Source organism: Oxyura jamaicensis, chromosome 2, assembly GCF_011077185.1.
Source record: "Oxyura jamaicensis isolate SHBP4307 breed ruddy duck chromosome 2, BPBGC_Ojam_1.0, whole genome shotgun sequence".
In the NCBI taxonomy this organism is placed as follows: domain Eukaryota; kingdom Metazoa; phylum Chordata; class Aves; order Anseriformes; family Anatidae; genus Oxyura; species Oxyura jamaicensis.
Window position 1 is genome coordinate 46,303,708 of NC_048894.1, and position 18,280 is coordinate 46,321,987.

General features: G+C 46.4%; 1 protein-coding gene across 1 annotated transcript in view; it reads left to right on the top strand.

Annotated features, from left to right (window-relative positions):
- Positions 1 to 5,648: 5,648 nt before the first annotated feature.
- Positions 5,649 to 18,280, top strand: part of CDCP1 (CUB domain containing protein 1) — a 28,219-nt gene continuing 15,587 nt past the window's right edge. Inside the window, exons 1-2 of the mRNA XM_035319105.1 lie at positions 5,649 to 5,918; positions 16,778 to 16,981. Coding sequence (XP_035174996.1) covers positions 5,843 to 5,918; positions 16,778 to 16,981 — 280 coding nt within the window. The 5' untranslated portion in view covers positions 5,649 to 5,842. The remainder of the gene's footprint in view (positions 5,919 to 16,777; positions 16,982 to 18,280) is intronic.

Genomic DNA, 18,280 nt, shown 5'->3' on the forward strand with positions numbered 1-18,280 from the left:
CTCCGTCTTCTTTGCATCCTCCCTTTGGGGATGTCTAGACATTGCTACGATCCCGCTGAGCCTTCTCTCCTCCAGGATGAATGCACAGTGATGCACAATGCAATCACGCACTACCCCTGGAGTGATGATGTCCACAGACCCCATGCGGTGGCACCCACACTCCGGCCAACCCGCTCAGTCCCAGTCTTCAGCACTACCCCATACGGTATGGGACATGGCTGTGGCCAGTTTGGGCCAGCTGTCCTGGCTGCGACCCCTCCCAGCTCCTGGTGCACCCACAGCCTGCTCACTGGCTGTTCAGTATGGGCAGCTGGAACATCCTTGACTCTGTGTAAGCAGGGCTCTGTGACAACTAAAAGATCGGTGGGTTGTCAGCATCACTGTCATCCAAATTGCCATGAAACAGCAAGGTCAAGGGACTTGCACAGGAAATCCAGTCCTTGGGGATAAAATAGCAGGATGCATGTCACCGTATTCCAATGGATGTGATCAACAAAATAACTGCTATGTCTCCACCAAGTAGCAAGAAGGAAACACAAGCTTTCCTAGGCCTTGTGAGATTCTGGAGAACATGTGTTCCAGGCTATAGTCAGCTTGGGAGTGCTCTATGTCAAGTGACTTGAAAGAGGAGCTATTTCATGTGGGGCCCCAAGCAACAACAGGCCTTTGAACAAACCAAGTAAGAAACAGCTTGTGCAGTAGACGTTGGGCCTGTCCGTACTGGGCCAGCTGTGCAAAAATACTTTACTCTGCAGCTGGGGAGCATGGCCTCACCTGGAGCCTCTGGCAGAAAACCCCAGGAGAAACTCAAGGTTGACTTCTGGGGTTCTGGAGCCAGGTCTATCAAGGGACAGAAGCCAATTACATCCCAATAGAAAATGAGATACTCACAGCATATGAGGGGGTTTGAGCCTTTTCAGAAGTTGTTGGTACAGAAGCACAGCTCCACTTGGCACCACAGCTAACTTGTCACAGTTTGTTCAAAGGGAAAATCCACACTACACACCATGTAGCCCATGCTATGTGGAGTAAGTGGGTAGCGAAAAGGGAAACCCAACTGCCCAGGAATCCTGGAAGACATTGTGGACTGGCCAGAAGGCAGAGATTTCAGAATATTGACAAAAGAGGTAACTCATGCTGAAGAGGCACCACCATACAATGAGTTGCCAGAAAAGAGAAAACAGTATGTGTTGTTCACAGATCCTGCTGTGTGACAGATCCTGCCGTGTGACAGATCCTGCCATGTGGTAGGGAGCCATTGGAAATGGAAAGCTGCTGTGTGGAGTCCCACACAACAAGTTGTGGAGGCCATGGAGGGGGAAGATGAGTCAAGTCAGTATGCAGAAGTAAAAGCCATCCAACTGGCCCTAGAGATTGCCGGAAGAGAAAAATGGCCAGTACAGTATTTCTACCGTGACTCATGGATGGTGGCAAATGCCCTGTGGGGGTGGCTGCAGCAATGGAAACAGAGCAACTGGCAGGGCAGAGGTAAACTTACGTGGGCTGCTGCAGTGTGGCAATATACTGCTGCCCGGGTAGAAAACCTGGATGTAAAGGTACGTCATGTAAGTGCTCACATGCCCTAGGGTCACGCCACTGAAGAACATCAGAATAATGAAGAGGTGGAAGAGGTGGACCAACTTTCGAAAACTGAAGCAGCTCAGGTAGACCTGGACTGGGGACGTTAGGGTGAGCTTCACACACCATCTTGGTCCTGGAAAGGCAAGTGCTGTGGCATCATGGTACACCAGAAAGAATTGAGTCTGACAAGACGAGTCACTTCCAAAACAACCTTGTCACCTTCTGGGCCAAGAGGCATGGCATTGAGTGGGTGTATCACATCCCTTATCGCCCACAAGCCTCTGGGAAGGTTGAGAGGTACAACAGACTGTTAAAGACTATGTTAAGAGTATTGGGTGCTGGGACATGGAAACAATGGGACATAAATCTACCAGAAGCCACTTAGCTAGTTAATAACAGGGGGTCTGACAGCAGCGCTGGTCCTGCCGAAACAAAACCCCTACACATGGTGAAAAGAGCTAAAGTCCCCATAGTACATGTAGGAAAGTGGATGGGGAAGGCGGTGTGGGTTGCTTCTGCCTTGGGAAGAGGCAAACCCACCCGTGGGATTGTCTTCTCTCAAGGACCAGGATACACCTGGTGGGTCATGCAAAAGGATGGGGATATCAGGTCTGTGCCTGAAGGAGATTTAACCTTGGGAGAAAACTAACCTGTAATCTAAGTTATGTGTTGTAGGAAGACACTGCACGATAAATGACAAGTCAACTTCACAGGGAACCTGGCAAGTGCAGCAACGACTCGAGCTAAGCTGGTGCTAGTGTCCAGAAATCCAACTCCACCTGCCCTGAGTGACCACTTTGGCAGATGAAGACTAGATCATCAGCAGTTCTTACAAACATTTTGGGGAGGGACCTACAGAATGAGAAGAAGTACCTATCTATAAATCTGTTAAAGGACAGAGAACAATGGTGATGAGAATACTTACATATTAAATTATGTGGGATTGGAGTGTGACACAAATGTTATGGAATGAGGCGTGGAGGTTGTGTTGGGTCTGGCTGGGATGCAGTTGGGTGGGTCTGGCTGGGACGGAAAAAGGAAGAAGAAGGGAGGGGTGGGCTCTCGTGAAAACATTTGTCTTCCCGAACAACTGCTACATGCGTTGAGGCCCTGCTTCAAGGATGTGGACAAGCATCCCTCATGAATGGGAAGTACAGAATAATTTCTTTCCTCTCTCTGTGTGCTTCCACACGGCCCTTTTTTTCCCCTCTTTCTTTTCCCTTTAGTTAAATTAGGTAATTTTCTCTTAATAATTTTCCCTTAATAATTATTTTCCCTGTAATTAAATTGTTCTTATCTCAACCTCTGATTTTTTTTTCTTTCTTCTTCCTCTCCTTCTGAGGAGGGGGAGTGAGAGAGGTTGTTGTGGAATTCAGCTGCCTAACAAGGTAAAACCACCACACTTGCATACCACATTAAGCTGTTCCAGTAAGGCTGGCCTCACAGCTGACCCAGCTGACTTTTGTTCTTTTCTGAGGAGGTGAGTTTAGAAAAGGGAGGAGGAATGCAAAATGACATGCACTGCTCTTGTTCCCAGTCTAAGCTGTGAGCTAGAGCTGCCTGCAGGATGGTAAGTCCATTTCACAGAGACTATCACAATTATAGAAAGCTGGTTTTTCTCTGCATTAGAACCAAATCAGGGTTCTTCAGTATGCAAGCATCACCAAAAAGAGAGAAGAAACAGAGATATCTTGAGCACAAAAAATGAAGACGGGGCAACCTCAAACCCTTTGTCTTCACTAAAAAGTCTAAGGGAATTGTTCTCCAGCTGCTTCAGCCAAAATAGACACGTGGTCAAACTGTCAGTATCACAATAGTATTCACCTTCTCAAGAAAATACTCTAAAGCAACACTTAGTAACAATTTCAAAGGAAATTTTGGTAAAAAGATGTGTAAAAGGAAGAGAGTCCTCGCTCTTCTTCCTGTTTTCCTTCTTTGTTAATTAAAAACAAACAAACAAACAAAACAACGTAGCAATTAAAGTAATAGCAAAGCTGATAGTTTAATGCTTTGTGGATCAACTCTGCTAAGCTGGAGTGACAGTTCTTTGCCCTCGGTCCTCTCTCTTTGCAGACAGAAGAAGAGAAGTCAGATACCAGTCAGGGTACCTATTTAACAGCATTCGGAATATGCTTTCTTACCTCCTGGATGGTTGAGCATCATCACAGAGAGCAGTACACTTCCATTTACACTGTAATCTAAGAGTCAGGGTATTTTGGGGTAGGCACTTGCTTAGGTGCTTGTTAACTTTAACCCTGTGACTCCTTCTCTTAGTTGACACTGCAGCCACCAGGACTTCAACCAATATAAGGAAGAGCATTAGTTGTACAAGCCGTAATTAAATCAATGGAAAAACAGAAAATGCCTTCACTTTGTGGTGTTGTGTGATTTTTTATTTTTTTTTTCCCATAGAGTTATATTTATGGACAGCCTATGTCTGTTGACCTGAAGTGGGCATCTCTGCATGCTTTCCCATGAGAGATATTTTAAGCATCTTAATCCAGTAATCTACACTGTTTATGACAAAGCAGATGTAAAAATCCCTTAGAAAGCAGCCCTCATATCCAGCTGGTCCATCACTATACTGCCCTCTGCACCCTATGGAGCAGCATTGGCTCTCTCATCATGCTGGGGCAGTGATGAGGATGGTCTGTGCCTCAGTTTGTCATTTCTAAACCAGTGGGAACTCCGTTTGGCTGGCTCACAGAGGTGCTGTCAGGCTGGCTAGCTGTGTTTATAGGGCTTACAATCATACGACGTGCTTGTTTGGGAGTGCTTGAGACCAGGGGAGTGAGTGAGGAAGACACAGGAACAGCCAGACTGAGGGTGAATCCCAGTTCTGTCCTCCCACATTAGACTTACAAATGGCAGAAGAGTGCTAAGAGCTACGACAAACATAAACCATATCCATTTTAGGAAGTCTACCATGCTTTTTCCATGTTTTGATTGGGAAAAAAAAAAAAAGAAAAAGAAAAAGAAAAAGAAGCTGTAAGGTAACATAAAGCTGGCATGTGAATTACCTTCAGTGGGAAAGTACTGACATTTATAAAGATCTGAAATGCTGAAATGTAATGAAGTGCTGGGATATAACTAATTAAACTAAAATCTTTGAGCTGGCCAAAAGTCTTCTCATTTCTCCAGCAGCTGAAGGTTAAAGATCTATCCCTTCCATATTTCCTTATGTTAATGAATTGGCATCAGAGCTGCTTTGAGGCAAACAAATCACTCTCTTCCTCCCCATATGGCTGTAAAACTCCTACCCATTCATTTCAGCGCTGTTGTATAACCACTTAATTACTTCCTTATTAACAGCATCCATTTCTAAGACCACTCAGCAAGCTTGTGGGCAACACCAAGCTGTGCGGTGCAGACAGCATGATGGAGGGAAGAGATATCATCTAGAAGGACCTGGGCAGGCTTGAGAGGTGGGCTTGTGAGAACCTCACGAGGTCTGACAAGGCCGAGTGCAAGGTCCTGCACCTGGGCCAGGGCAATCCCAGGGACTAGTAGAGGCTGGGTGGAGAATGGATTGAGAGCAGCCCTGAGGGGAAGGGCCTGGGGGGTGTTGGTTGATGAGAAGCTCAACATGAGCCAGCAACGTGCGCTTGCAGCCCAGAAAGGCAGCTGTATCCTGGGCTGCATCAAAAGAAGCGCAGCACAAGAAAGATGTGGATCTGTTGGAGAGAGTCCAGAGGAGGGCTACAGAGGTGCTCAGAGGGCTGGAGCTCCTCTACTGTGAAGACAGGCTGAGGGAGTTGGGGTTGTTCAGCCTGGAGAGGGCTCTGGGAAGACCTTACAGTGTCCTTCCAGTACATAGAGGGGGCTATAGGGCAGCTGGGGTGGGACTCTTTGTCAGGTAGTGTAGTGACAGGACGAGGGGTAATGGCTTTAAACTAAAATAGGGTAGATTTAGATTAGATATCAGAAAGAAATTCCTTATTGCAAGGGTGCTGAGGCACTGGGTTGTCCCGAGAAGTCGCGGACGCCCCATCCCTGGAGGTGTCCAAACCAGGCTGGATGGGGAGGCTTTGGGCGACCCGGTCTGGTGGGAGGTGTCCGGGGCGGAGGTCCGCCCGCCCTCCATGCCTTCTCCTCCCGCTCCCCGGCTCCCCAGCCGGCACCCGCGGCTCCCGGGGAGGCCGGGCAGGAAGAGGAGTGGCCGCCGAGCCCCACCTGCGCCCCGCCGCCTCCAGGTGCCAGACGGAAGCGGCGGTGGCGCTGAGGGAGCCGGCGCCCGCCTCGGCGCGGGGCCCTGCGGGAGATGGCGGGGGGCCGGGCGCTGGCCGCGCTCCTCGCCGCCCTCCTCGCCGCCTCGGCGCAGCTCCCCCGACGGGAAGGTAGGGCCGGCACGGCATGGCGGGGGGCTCCGGGGACGGAAGGGAAGGGACGGGGGCTGCCCGGGGAAGGGGAGCCGCCCTGCCGGGGGGGGAGGGACGGAGGCTGTGCCGGGACCGGGCACCGCGGCTCGCAAGCCCTTGGAGGAAAGTCGCTCCCTCTCTTTTATGTAAGTGCTAATTAAATCCATCCCGTGGGCTTTGCACCCCCGCTTAGTGGAGTATGGGTTACGCGGATAGCTTCCCGAAGCGCTTTTCTGTGGATGCGGGGAGCTGCGTTACCTGTAAGGAGCAGGAGCTTGTGCGGGGTGAGTGGTGTCGGTACGTGTCCAGGCGAAGAGAAGGACATTTATTGGAGCAGCGTGGGAAGCCCGGCCGGGGCGCTTGGGGCGATGGGCGCACGCAGCTCGCCCCAGCCATGCTCCGCTCGGGCTTCCTGGAAGCGCCACGCAGTCCTGCTGCCAATGGGCACATCCCCCTGCAGCCCCGCAAGAGTTCCCGTTGGGAACGCAAAGACGGTTCCCGGGGTTTTCCTCCGTTTCAAAAATCCGCTCGGTTGCCAAAAATGCAGGAAGTATGCTCAGGAGGTTCGTGCTCATCCTCAAATCCAGCTGGTCTGTCTTACAGCCATCAGTCCTGCTCAGGACCCTGGAAGTATGACTCCTCCGTACAAAATAAACACCGAATTACGTGCTGTGACTACGAACAACCCAAGGAGCCAGATGCGAGTCATACCTCTGACGCTTCTCTTACTTTTAACTGCACTCGCTATCCTGATGTGTGGCTTGCAGCCATTGCTATCATAAGCAACGCAGTCTAAGTGTTGGCTGTGAAATTGGACAGCTCTGAGGGTTAAGTTCCAAGCTACGTAGTCTAAAACTTTTAAGTAAAGTATTTCATGCCTTTATTCTAAGTCAAATTAATTACAGTTATCCTGTCTTTAAAGGCTAAAGAGCATTATGCTATGGTTTGTTGTGTGCTGTTCTCAAAGAGAAGAAACTTTAAAAGCCTTGAGGTGGATCTCTGGTAGGAGAGGAACCAGACTTTCTAAAGAACTTTCATCACTGAAGTAGCAAGTGAAAAAAATCCTCAACTGTATCTTTTCTTATACATAGGCCTAGCCCTTCAGTGGGAAACACAGCAGCTTATTAATCATATTCTCCATCTGAACCACCCTTACGCTGTCCATTCATACATAATTCCTTGTTTTCTGGTCAAACCATCTTATCAAAATCTTTTGTTTCCTTTTTCCCCATAAATCTTGATGCCTCATGCTAAACTTCTAGGCTTGCTTTTGAGTTGTGCTACAGCTCTGTTTGAGCCATTGTCTTTGATTCTATTGCTTATCGTCGTCATCTGCTCCAGCTTCTTCCCCTCCATCATGTTTAAAACATCCAAACTTGAATTCTGCATCCACGTGCACGGTTCCTGTTTTAAAGAATCAAGTTTATACTTGCTTTATTCAAGAACGCAAGCTTATGTTTTGGGCAGCACAGAGCTGAGCCCATGCTGTTAGTTTTTGGTTGGGTGTAGCATGAGCAGGAGACTGCCGTGGTGGTGGTGGTGGGAGCTGTGGGTTCCCTGGAAAGCCAAGCAAGCCTGCTTTGTGTGTGATGGGCGATAGCTCTGGTCAGTAACTGGTGAAACCAAAGCTAGTAGAAGTGAAGATAAAACTGTTGGAAGAGCTGATGGTTTGCTGCATGAGTTTCGGCAGCACAGTGGGTTGGAGGATGGCGTGGTATGAACAGGGCAGGAGCAGAACCGTGCCTTGCCAGGTTTGGTGAGCAGATCTTGCATACCTGGCGTGTTCTTCATACTGGGAGTTACTCCTGTCATTGCGCAACCAAAACTGTAGCTGAAGTGTTTCCCTTAGCGAAGGTTCATCCTGAAAACCTAAGATACTTCAAGTTAATTTTTCCCCCCGCATCCCTACGTATTGTGTAATTTTTAAGGAGTTCCCTTTGTCCTGGTGCTGACAGTGCTGCTGGCTCTGCCGCTGTGTGCAGGCATGGGCTGCGTGTGCAGAACCACACACCAGGTGACGGAGAGGTACGTGCGTCTTCTCTGGGACTTCTTGTGCTCTGATGGGACAGCTATGAGACTTGGTGCACGCGTCTTTACAGCTGTTTCTTGTCATCGTCAGAGAAATCCCTTCTTTTCTCCTCCCTCCAACATTTCCCAGCCCACGTGGTGCTGTTGTTACTTCCTGTAGGAACATGCACGTCAAACATGACTAGTCATGTTGTCCTCAGATGGGTTTGTGGTTTTGCATCCGAAGAAACTTTAGGCATAATGTAAACTGTTAAATAAAATAGTGGTTAACTTCTAGGTGGAAAACTAGAGGAAAGTATTTTGTGCAATCACTGTGTGTAGATGTGGGAGTGCGAATGAAGTATTACATACCTGACCTTTTAAAATGTGTTTTCTAACTAAAATGTCTCTGAAGCACTAGTAATGAAGTTAACCATACTTTTATGAAGTCTATAAAGCAGATATTTCAGATTTAAAGTATCCTTGAGTGATATGTATTTTTGGATTTGTATTTAAAGTGTCCTTGCTATAATAAGTGAATTCACGGATAAAAATGCATTGTTTCTTGCTCTGCCCTCCAGGTACCTTTTTCTTCCCAAATGACTAATTCAAGTCATGCATGAATCTAAATAAAAGCTGCTTCTTTTAGAAAAGCAAGCTGTTATCTGACATATTTATGGTGTTCTAATTTAGCACTGACAGAATATAAACAACCAGCCCCTTTGTGCTCCTTTGAAAGGCCGTGCGAGCTGGGTTATTTCCATGCCGAATTGCGGCGTTGCTTGTTTGATCGAGACCTCTCCTTTTAAGACCACAACTGATGCACATGTGTGTGCGGCTGTACTGGTTTTTGCTTGTCTCGTACCATTATCAGTCCAAAGTGCTTAGGTTTTACTCTATAGAGAATATGCGTATGGTTATACCCAGTGCTGGTGGTACTAGCTTAAACTCTTCACCAGGAAGTGCATAGACAGTTGTTGTTTTTTTTGTGCGTTCCCAGATTTCTGGGGGATGGAGACGTTTGTTTTTAACAGATGAGTTCTGTCTCCTGTGTTTTTTGTTTGTGTTTGTCATTTGTTTCTCTTTTTTAACTGTGAAAAGATGTGGATGGGATGTCAGGTGGTGGGGCCATGATTGGGTTTTAATACTCTGAATTGAACTTGTCTGGAGCAGCACAACTGGCCATCAGTTTGAGGGTTCCCAGTTAGGCCGTGATCTCTTCAGTCACGTATGAATTAATTTTCTCCACTCCTGCTCACGGATTTACTTGCATGCAAATCTGGAAACACAAAAATTTCTTGCAAGCTGTCACCGTTTGGCTCAGAAATGGCCCAGGAGACAAGAACAGGGTGCATGGGGCTGCTGCTTCCAGCCCTGGCACCAGCCCTGTGGTTGCACTGGGGAAGCTCATCCAGCCGAAAAGTATGAGGGGAGAGCAGGCTGGAAAGGTTTATTTTTCTGTTCAGTCAGATGTTGATGCAGACCTTAGCACCCTGCTCAACTGGTATTTATACATACGCTTATGTATTTTAGGTAAGTTATGGAATTTGCATCTAATAAACCTCAGGAGAAGGCTGAACAACTTTACACATAGTTTATTATAGAAATATTTCATATCAGAAATAGCACAAGGAGCTGTTCTTTGCTGAGAACAAAGGCAAGATGCTTTGGGCTTTACCTGTGAGGACTGCTGCAGCTGTGAAGCAAAAGTTAACCTCTGGAAGGAGGGCACCAGGAGTATCTTTGGCAGCAGTAAACTTTGGTAAATAGTTAAAGTGATAGATGGAAAACTTTTTTTCCTTCTTTTTTATCAGTTTCTCCTTGTTGATTTTTTTTTTTAGCAGCTTTGTTCTTCATTCTTGGACCTTGATTTCTTATTTCTATGCTCTGTTATTTAAAGCATCCAGCCTTGAAGTGATTCTAAATAAATTTTATGGGGCTTTACTTGTCTCTGTGACACCTGAGAAGGGAAACGTGTGTGTTCCTGCGCATCCCCACCAGGCTAGGTGCTGTATTGCCCCCTTAGGAGGGTTTCTGTATATTCTGTGCTCTGCATTTCCCCCATGCATTGGCAGACAGATGGCATCTCCGCTGGATCTGCAGTTAGTTAATGATTTAATTATAACTGTGTCTACTCGGAAGAGCAAGTACAAGGAGAACGACTGGGAGAGGAGGGGAAAAAATCAAACAAACCTTGGTTCTTGGAATTGATTGAGGCAAAATACAGCCTTCTCCAGGTCCTGGGGAGTGACAGAGGCCTGCATTCATGTGGGGAGTTGGATCCCTGTGCGTTCAGACTGTGTGTCCTGTAGCTGGCCAGCAAGCTGAGAGCTCCTTGGATGGCTCGGCCTACGTGTCCTTTTTCCTAAGCTTCCATTAAAATCTTTGTACACTTACACGTTCTTAATCAATTTCTATAATTTATAAACCTTTGCCCAGGTGAGGGTAGGATTTTTTTTTTGCCTCAGTGGGGCTGTTCTGGTATTATGGTGACCAAACCTTAGCTCTGGAGGGGAGAACATACCCACAGGAGGATTTACCAGCCCCATCTGGAGCCAAACCACCACCGATTACTGAGGAGCACCTGGTGAGTTTTGGCAGCCTTTTAGTAGGACTCGGATGCCCAATGGAGCTTAGGCACCATCCCTTGGCTTGAAAACTTCTCTGGCACGATGGAGGTGTGAGTGTGCAGGCTGCTGCTTTTCAGGACCCACTTTTGCTGTTGGGTGCAAAGGAAAGGAGGTAGGCTGTGCTGCCCTTAGCCAGCTGCTGGCTGTATCAGGGCAAAATCTTGTGTTTCTTTATTAGCTGATGGCAGAGGCAAGGGCTGACTGAACCTGGCCAGTGTGGGTGGTATTGATGGGAGCCAGCTGAAGAAATGTGCCATAACTTCTGGTGGATGTGCATTTTGTGTATGGTAGCATCTCTTCTTCTGAGTGCCCAGCCTGCAAGTGCTGTGGGATGACGGATTTTCTTGACCCATCTCTAGATGGAGGAAAAAAGTCTCACTTGTGTCAGTTCCCTTGGACACCTTCAAATGGCCATGTCCCCCCCGCACCCTCAAGGACGCAATGGGGCAGCCTGCTGGAAGCTGTGCTTTTTGATTTCTTGGGGTACAAAGAGAGCATGGCCACTCACTGTCAGACCAAGGGCTTGTTTTGAGGGGTACGATGGTGCCAGCATTTTGGAGTTGGCCCCGGCTGTTCTGGGTCCATGGGCGGAACCGAGAGATCAGCATGTGAAGATGGACAAAGTGCCACATGTGGGAATGGGTGATCTGAAGTTCCTCAGAAAGACACAAAGAGCTGTTGGCGGGATGTTTGGCGAGGGAGGGACCGCTGGTTGTGAAATGCTCTCTTCCACCATAGTTAACCAGAGCCAAGACTGAAGAGCTGCACAGACATGCTCTGAGATGCTGTCCTCTTGCTGGCTCACATCAACCTAGGGATAAACCATGTAAGCAAACCTCCCTTTGATCAAGGGAGGCTCCTGCAGTGACTTGCACGTTGTCTTTGTGTTTCTCCTGCCAGTGTGGCGTTTTCTTGGGTTGTACAGACCCGTGCATCTTACGCTTTGTACATTGTACATGGGCTGACAGTTTACAAATAGCGTTTGCTGAGCTCCACTTCCTATATCAACAGAAGCAACAAAAGTCAAGTAATGGAAAAAAGAAAAAGCCCACAGTCAACATTCTCCCTTCTGTAATTACAAATAACCATGCCAGGTCCCAAAGTGTCTTTTTTCCCCCGCTTTTGTTGAAAAAACTTTGTGAAAATGTCTTTCACACATGACTTATGAGTGTCTTAATTCACTTTCTGAAAAGGTTCTAGAGGAGGGGGTAGAATTACTGAAACTTGAGTAATTACTTAGTTATTTTTTTGAAATCAAGGTACTCTATGCCTGGGAGGCATTGCAAATTAACCTGATGAATTAACCACCTTTGAGTGAGCAACCTCGCCGGCCATGATGCTGGGGTGTCTTGTGACACTGCTCCCCTGCACACATCCTGATGGGGAGGAGAGTGGGGAGAACAGCATCCTGCCTGCTTCAAATCCCCCCCCCCCCCCTCACCTGTGGGTTTAAACCCTGGGTGAAGATGAGGGGACCCAGTTGTGGTGGTTGAGGAATTGGGTGCCGTCTCCTGGGTGCTTACCCTGGGATGACAGTCGTCAGCAGCATCCGTCCCTAAGTGTGCAGAAGCTCTGCAGATATGAGTGTGTTAATTCCCTGGAAATAGTCATTTCACAAAATATGGACCTCATCCCATGGCATTGGAAGATGGGAAGTCATTAAGCAATCGGAGTAGTTAGTTTGCCTTTTAAGCGTAAACAAAATTCCCGTTTGCTTTAGAAAGTCTTCAGCAGAAAGGGCTTAGGCAGCTGACAGCAAGCAGAGTTGGCTGTAACTTGTAATTGTGATAGTGATCTCTGTTTGCTGCTTACAGCTCTGTTTGATAGCCGAGAAGAGTATTATAAACGGTGTATGGGGCCCTGGCTAATGCTGTTAGGGACTTGCAGAGTGGGAAGGCGATCTTGGATGGGCACTGCTGGAGGAGTGGCAGTGGGTGCTGGGGATGAGCTGGACAGATGGGCTCAAGTCAGCAAAGAGTCAGTAAGGCAGGTACAAAACGGTTCAAGTCAGCAAAGCTTGGAGATGTTTGCTCTTAGAATATTCTTTGACCCGTCATTGGCACGTGTGAGTTGACTGTGTGGTGGATCGTGCTGGAGGTGCGGGTTTGGGCCCCCCCCTGCCCCAGCAGAGCTGGGGTTAGTGTCCAGGTACTTCATATCCGGAGAGAGCGCTGCAGCTGCTCGCCTCCTCCAGCTGCCTCTGCTTCGTGAGCGGTGGCTGAGTCAGCCTGATCCCACTGTTTGCTTTGTTAAAAATGGCTGAAGTGGAATAAACCCACTGTTTAAGCGCAATGGGCAAACCAAAAGTTTTTATACAGTATTTTGGGATGGATTAGCATCTAGGACACTTCTGGTGGTGGTGGTGGTGACTTTTGTCAATTCTGGTTTCTTGGTCTGTCTGTTGGTTGGTGGCTTTTTGTTTGTTTTTCAGTCTATCTAGTGAAGTCACGTGCAACAATCATCCTTAGATCCTTATGAACAAATTACTGCAATAAAATTCAGTCACCCAGCCAAAGCAGGTGAATGCTGGTTGGACTCTGTTCTCCTTTTGTGTTTAGCAAGGAACTGTGCATAGCCATAAACCTCTGTCCTGCCAAGTCCTTTCCTTGTACACACACACGCATGCTCTCTGCAAGCGCCACCGCCTCTGCTACCCTCCAGCTACCTTCTACTTCACACGCCCCTCTTGCACAGGAAGAAATATCCTTGTGAGAATGCTTAATTAAATAGTAGGAGATTCGTGTTAGGTGCAACTGCAGCTATAGATGAGTTTGGGCTGCACTCCACAGAATAATCTCACTTGTTTTACATTATATGGTTTGTTTCTGGGTCAGGTTGGATAGGCTCTGAGCAATAAAATTGAAGAAAGTGTTGGAAAAATCTTGCTGTAGAGAGCAAGCTAACTGAGGTGTGTTTTGCGAAGAGAGGAAGATTACTGAGTGATAAAGGATGTGGTGGTGCGATGGTTGTGGGTTCGCAGCCTTAAATGAGGGTGAGCACTAATGAAATACGACTGCAGCAGGGAAAATGTGGATCAATGTTGGGGCAGCTGAAGAAATGGTCAAGGAAGGCTGCGGAGCTGTGAGCACGTAGAGGATGATATTTTCAGATGAGAAAAGCCAGTCTGTTAACCACCTCCATCCAGGCCAGCTCAGGACTTCACCTCTGACATTGCCAGCCCAGCTATTTTGCTGTTGTTTAGACAGAGCAGATCCAGCGTCGCTAATGCTTCTTCTTCTTCCTTCAAATATCCTGTGTGTCATGTCTGTGCAGCACTAATGAGGCATGGAAATTCCTTCGTTACGAGAAATGTGGATGGTTACGGTTAGTCTAAATAAAAGGCATGCAGTGGGAATCAGACAAAGACAGATCAGTGTGAGTCATGAGAAGATGCACTGATGCTTGTAAAAGCTCTTCAGTAAAGATGTTTTTTAAGTAGTCTCTCTATTCTGCTGCATGTATGTGGCTATTTTTTTTTTTTTTTTGCTTTTTAGCCATTTAGTCCTTTTTAGTGCCTTTGGGATCACTAGATATATTTCCTTTCAACATGGTTCTTTTTTCCCCATTTTCATACAAAAATGAGAGTTGATAATTTAATTTAACTTAGCGCATCACTAGCAGCTGACTGCTGTTGACCTATGGCACTGTGCTGTTATTTCTCTGACAAAAATGATTATCTGTGGACCTTCATTTTCACAAGCTGTTCATGCCGTGAACCTAACTCAGTGCCTGTCCCTGTGTGTGTTTCCAGCGGGTAGCTTCACCAAGCCTAATCGGGTGTATGACCTGCACTCTTATCACCTGCAGCGATGCGTTTGGACGCTGGTGTATTGATCATTGCAGCACTTGGGGCAAAATTAGCAGGGAGCAGAAGTCAGGTCTCTCAGGGATGGGCAAAGATGATGCTTTGCTTTAACCATTGCAGGAGGGCCATACTCACTTATTTCAAACCAGTATTCAAAGTGTTGAGAGCTTGAGCCTAATTCTTGTGATTAAAAATTACCTTAGAGCCACACAGGAGCATTCAGTGGAGACGGGCTGGTTTGTTTTTCAGTCCTGCCAGGCTGGCCATGTACTTGTGGTATTTCAGAGGTGGGGGAAAAAGTAGAGGTAACTGCTTGTCAAGGAAGTGAGGAGCAGACTTCTCAGCAATGTTTATAAAACAGTAGATGAGTGTGACAGCTACTGTATGCAAGAGAGAAGTCTCTTTTGTCCATAGGTATTCATTATTGGTATTAAGCTATTAGCACTACGTATCTGGGTGGCATAAATGTCAAAAAAATGATGACCATCATGGTCAAAGCATATTTTGTGCACTAAATGTGTTAAAATGCAAACAAATGTACAGTAGTATGGAGAGGAAAAAAAAACCCTCAGGACTAGTATGGAAGCAGTTTTGCTTTCTGTTCTGGAAACTGCTTTGCCTTGACGAGCAGGGTGGCACAGCTCTTGCTGCTGGCTTTGCTATTTTCTTCTCCCCACCCTGGGAAGCTTCCCTTGTGATTACTCCCCGTGTGTTTGGAGTGTCATCACATGGATGGGATATGGAGGAAATACTTGTGTGTGTGTGACAGGGTGACCTGCAGCCCAGCAGGAGCCAATTCTGCCCTCCCTACCTGCTACAGGAGTTTGGCTCAAGAGCACGGCAGCACTTGTGGTTTATCCATCCTGTCATGGCAGCCTTCAAACCCTTCTCCCTTGTAAGTGGTCATCTTTTTTTGCCTCCCCCCATCAGGAAAACCCAGACGGAAAATCTCAATGAAAGCATTTCTAAAGTAGAAATGCAAACGTCACTGGTTCTTATCTTTGACTGGGGAGTTTGGTGTAAGCTGTCAGCCAGCTTAAAAGCTGTAGGGAAGTTAATAAGTGACCCCATTTTTTTACTAATGGTATAGAGGGATGATAAATTAGTCATTGTAAGCATGTGTAGAAATTTGGCCTCTCTGTATTTGCGGTTTTTGTTTGAAACCTTTGATCCTGGAAGCAAATAAGGCGGGATATTTCCGGGGCTTGGCCTCAAGGTTGTGCAGAAAAGCCTACAAGTCTAGAAGAGGCCCAAGACCACTAAAAAGCAAACAAAGCCGTGACTGAGTGTCATTGGGACCACCTTCTGCCCTCCTCGCCCTAGCCATGAGACTTCGATGCTGGCAAAGCTGGAGCTGAAGCATTTCCAGTGTCAGCCAGCGGTGCTCAAAAGATGTGTGTTTCTGAGCCAGCTGTTTGCTGGCACCTTCCTAGCACCCCACCTCCCCATGGGGATGGCCATGGGGGCTCTCCTGGGGTACCTGGCTGCCAGATTCACTAAGATAAACCTCTCTTAATTGGGGTTAATCAGCAAGAGGATTCCTGACCTGATGTATGGGCAGAGCTCTGTTGTGCAGCCCTGCAGGATGTCCATCTTGAGGAGCAGGCCTCTTTGATAAACCACCGCCTGTTCCGTACCAGAAGATTGCTCGATGGCCACTTTATTCTGTGGCTCCAGTACTTTTGTGTGAGAGCTGCTCCTGCTTTCAGTAGTCCTTGGAGGTGGCGTGAAGGCTGCCCTGGCTTTTACGTGTTCCCCAGCACCTGAAGGTGGTTGTGGCAGGGATGGAGAGGAGATATCCAAGCACACATAGTCTACCCAAGGCCGCAGATGCTTTATTCACTGCTGAGGTGTGTTGCATGCACGCTGTGTACCTTCAGGGAACGTGTTACAGAAATTGGGGAAGGTGGGAGAGCCATGCAGGTGTTGGGGTTCACCTCTTACCCTAGTATGCAACTTAAGCTGAGGCTTGCCTTGTTTGATTGCTGATTAAGCTCCCTGCATTGAGCCACAACTTTGTAGGGACCTTCAGAAACCAAGCAGGCTGTATGATAGGCATAATAGACTGAAAGTCAAAGTCTGGATGACATAAATTTGAAAGGAATAGCCGAGCTGCATTTTAATGCAAAATCCACAACACCGGTGAACTGGAGCAGAACTGGTCCTCCACAAATTGCATTTATGCCTCTCTCTGGGCACACGCAGCAAGTGGATCTCTGCATCATCTGTGCTGGGCTAGGAGAGCTGCAGGTATTTTCTAGAGAGTCAACGTTTAAGACTTTTGAGACAGGCATGAATGCTCCCTCTGAAAACATGGCACCTCTAGGAATGAGGCAGGTGGCACTTTGACATACTAGTTACACAGCACATTTTCTTTTTTTTTTTTTTCCTTTTAGCTTCATTTACAATCCCTCTTCATGCGGTGGACAACGTCACAGTTACAATTAAATTAAGACCTGGTGTTTCATTGGGCTGTCAAATTAGTGTAAAAAATATGCGCAAGCTTGAACTGAAGATAAGACCTGGGGAGAATGTGACTTTTACCTTCACTTGTAGTACCCCAGAAAAATATTTCATCATGGAAATTCAGAAGAATATTGGTAAGATGCATGTTTCTATTTTTTCCCCTGATGGCAATTTTCTTCCTGTAAAACCACATACCTTTTTTTTTCCTGTTACTATGTCAAGATCTCCCCCATACTCTTGGGTAAGAAGAAATCTTTTTATGCTAATAAATAACCTTGAATTACTGAAACTACACAAGTTAAAAGAAAGCTATGTTTTTGTCTGGCAGAATGAATGTAACAGCTTTTTTTTGAAAACAATTAAATGAGAGTTTGTTGTGTTAGCTGCTTTCTGCCATCCTTTCTCCTGCAATTTATGACCCTGCCAAAGGAACTTGCTACCTGCCAAAAGCCTCTGAGCATTGATAACAATGTCATGCATCTTAATCATTGAACAGCTTGACTGTGTCTATAAGGACAACAGAAACATTGAGATATGCGTGTGTTTCCATATATTAAATGAATGCTACTGACGTTAAGAAGCTGAAAATTTTGAAGTTTTAGAACTAAACTTTCATTTGCTTTGAACGTTATCTCTAGTTTGTGTATGTGTGGTAACTCTTTAATGGTATGAACGCATACTGTTTCTTAACCTGATCCCAAATTTCATTTGGCAGTCAGTCTTTGGCTGTATCTTCATTATTTTTGGGGTGGTGTTCAAGCCCTGTTATAAAGACAGTTTTCTTCATATTTTGGATTTTTTTTTCATATGGTTCATGAAAATAGCAATATTCATGATATTTCATGATATGTGTGTAAGATACAGCTGAGGTATTTTCACTTAAGCATAGGTATAAAATACACTTACTTTTGGTGTCCATCTTGAAACATCAATAACCTGGATTTTTCAGAGAAAAGTTCTGTAGGTTATCCCTAGAATACTTCATTGGAAGTTGTTATTCATCACTTCTGCAAAATCTGGGCCCCAGGTTGTTTGTCAGGGTACCAATGAAACGAAGGTACAGTTTGCAGCAAGCAGTGGAAATCTTAATGATTTGACAGGCATCGCATGAGAATTCTCAGTGAGATGGCATAAAATTAGTTCTCTCAATCCATGATTTCCAGCTTTCTTAATGCTGAATTTCTCCCTTCTGTTCATTTGCTGCCCTGTTCACATACCCTATTCACTACATACCTTCTAAATTCCTCAGCAAACAATGCAGAAATACTGCGGACAATACCTTATATTAGTCACCCTGGCTTGTCCCTAGAAGCAGGTTTATCCTGTCTGCTCTAAGGGATAGGAGTCCTGTTTAAAGATAGCATTTAACCATGTTGTGGGAGTGTCTTCTGATCTATGTAGAGTAGATGTTAAGTGCAATGTTAAAATTAAAA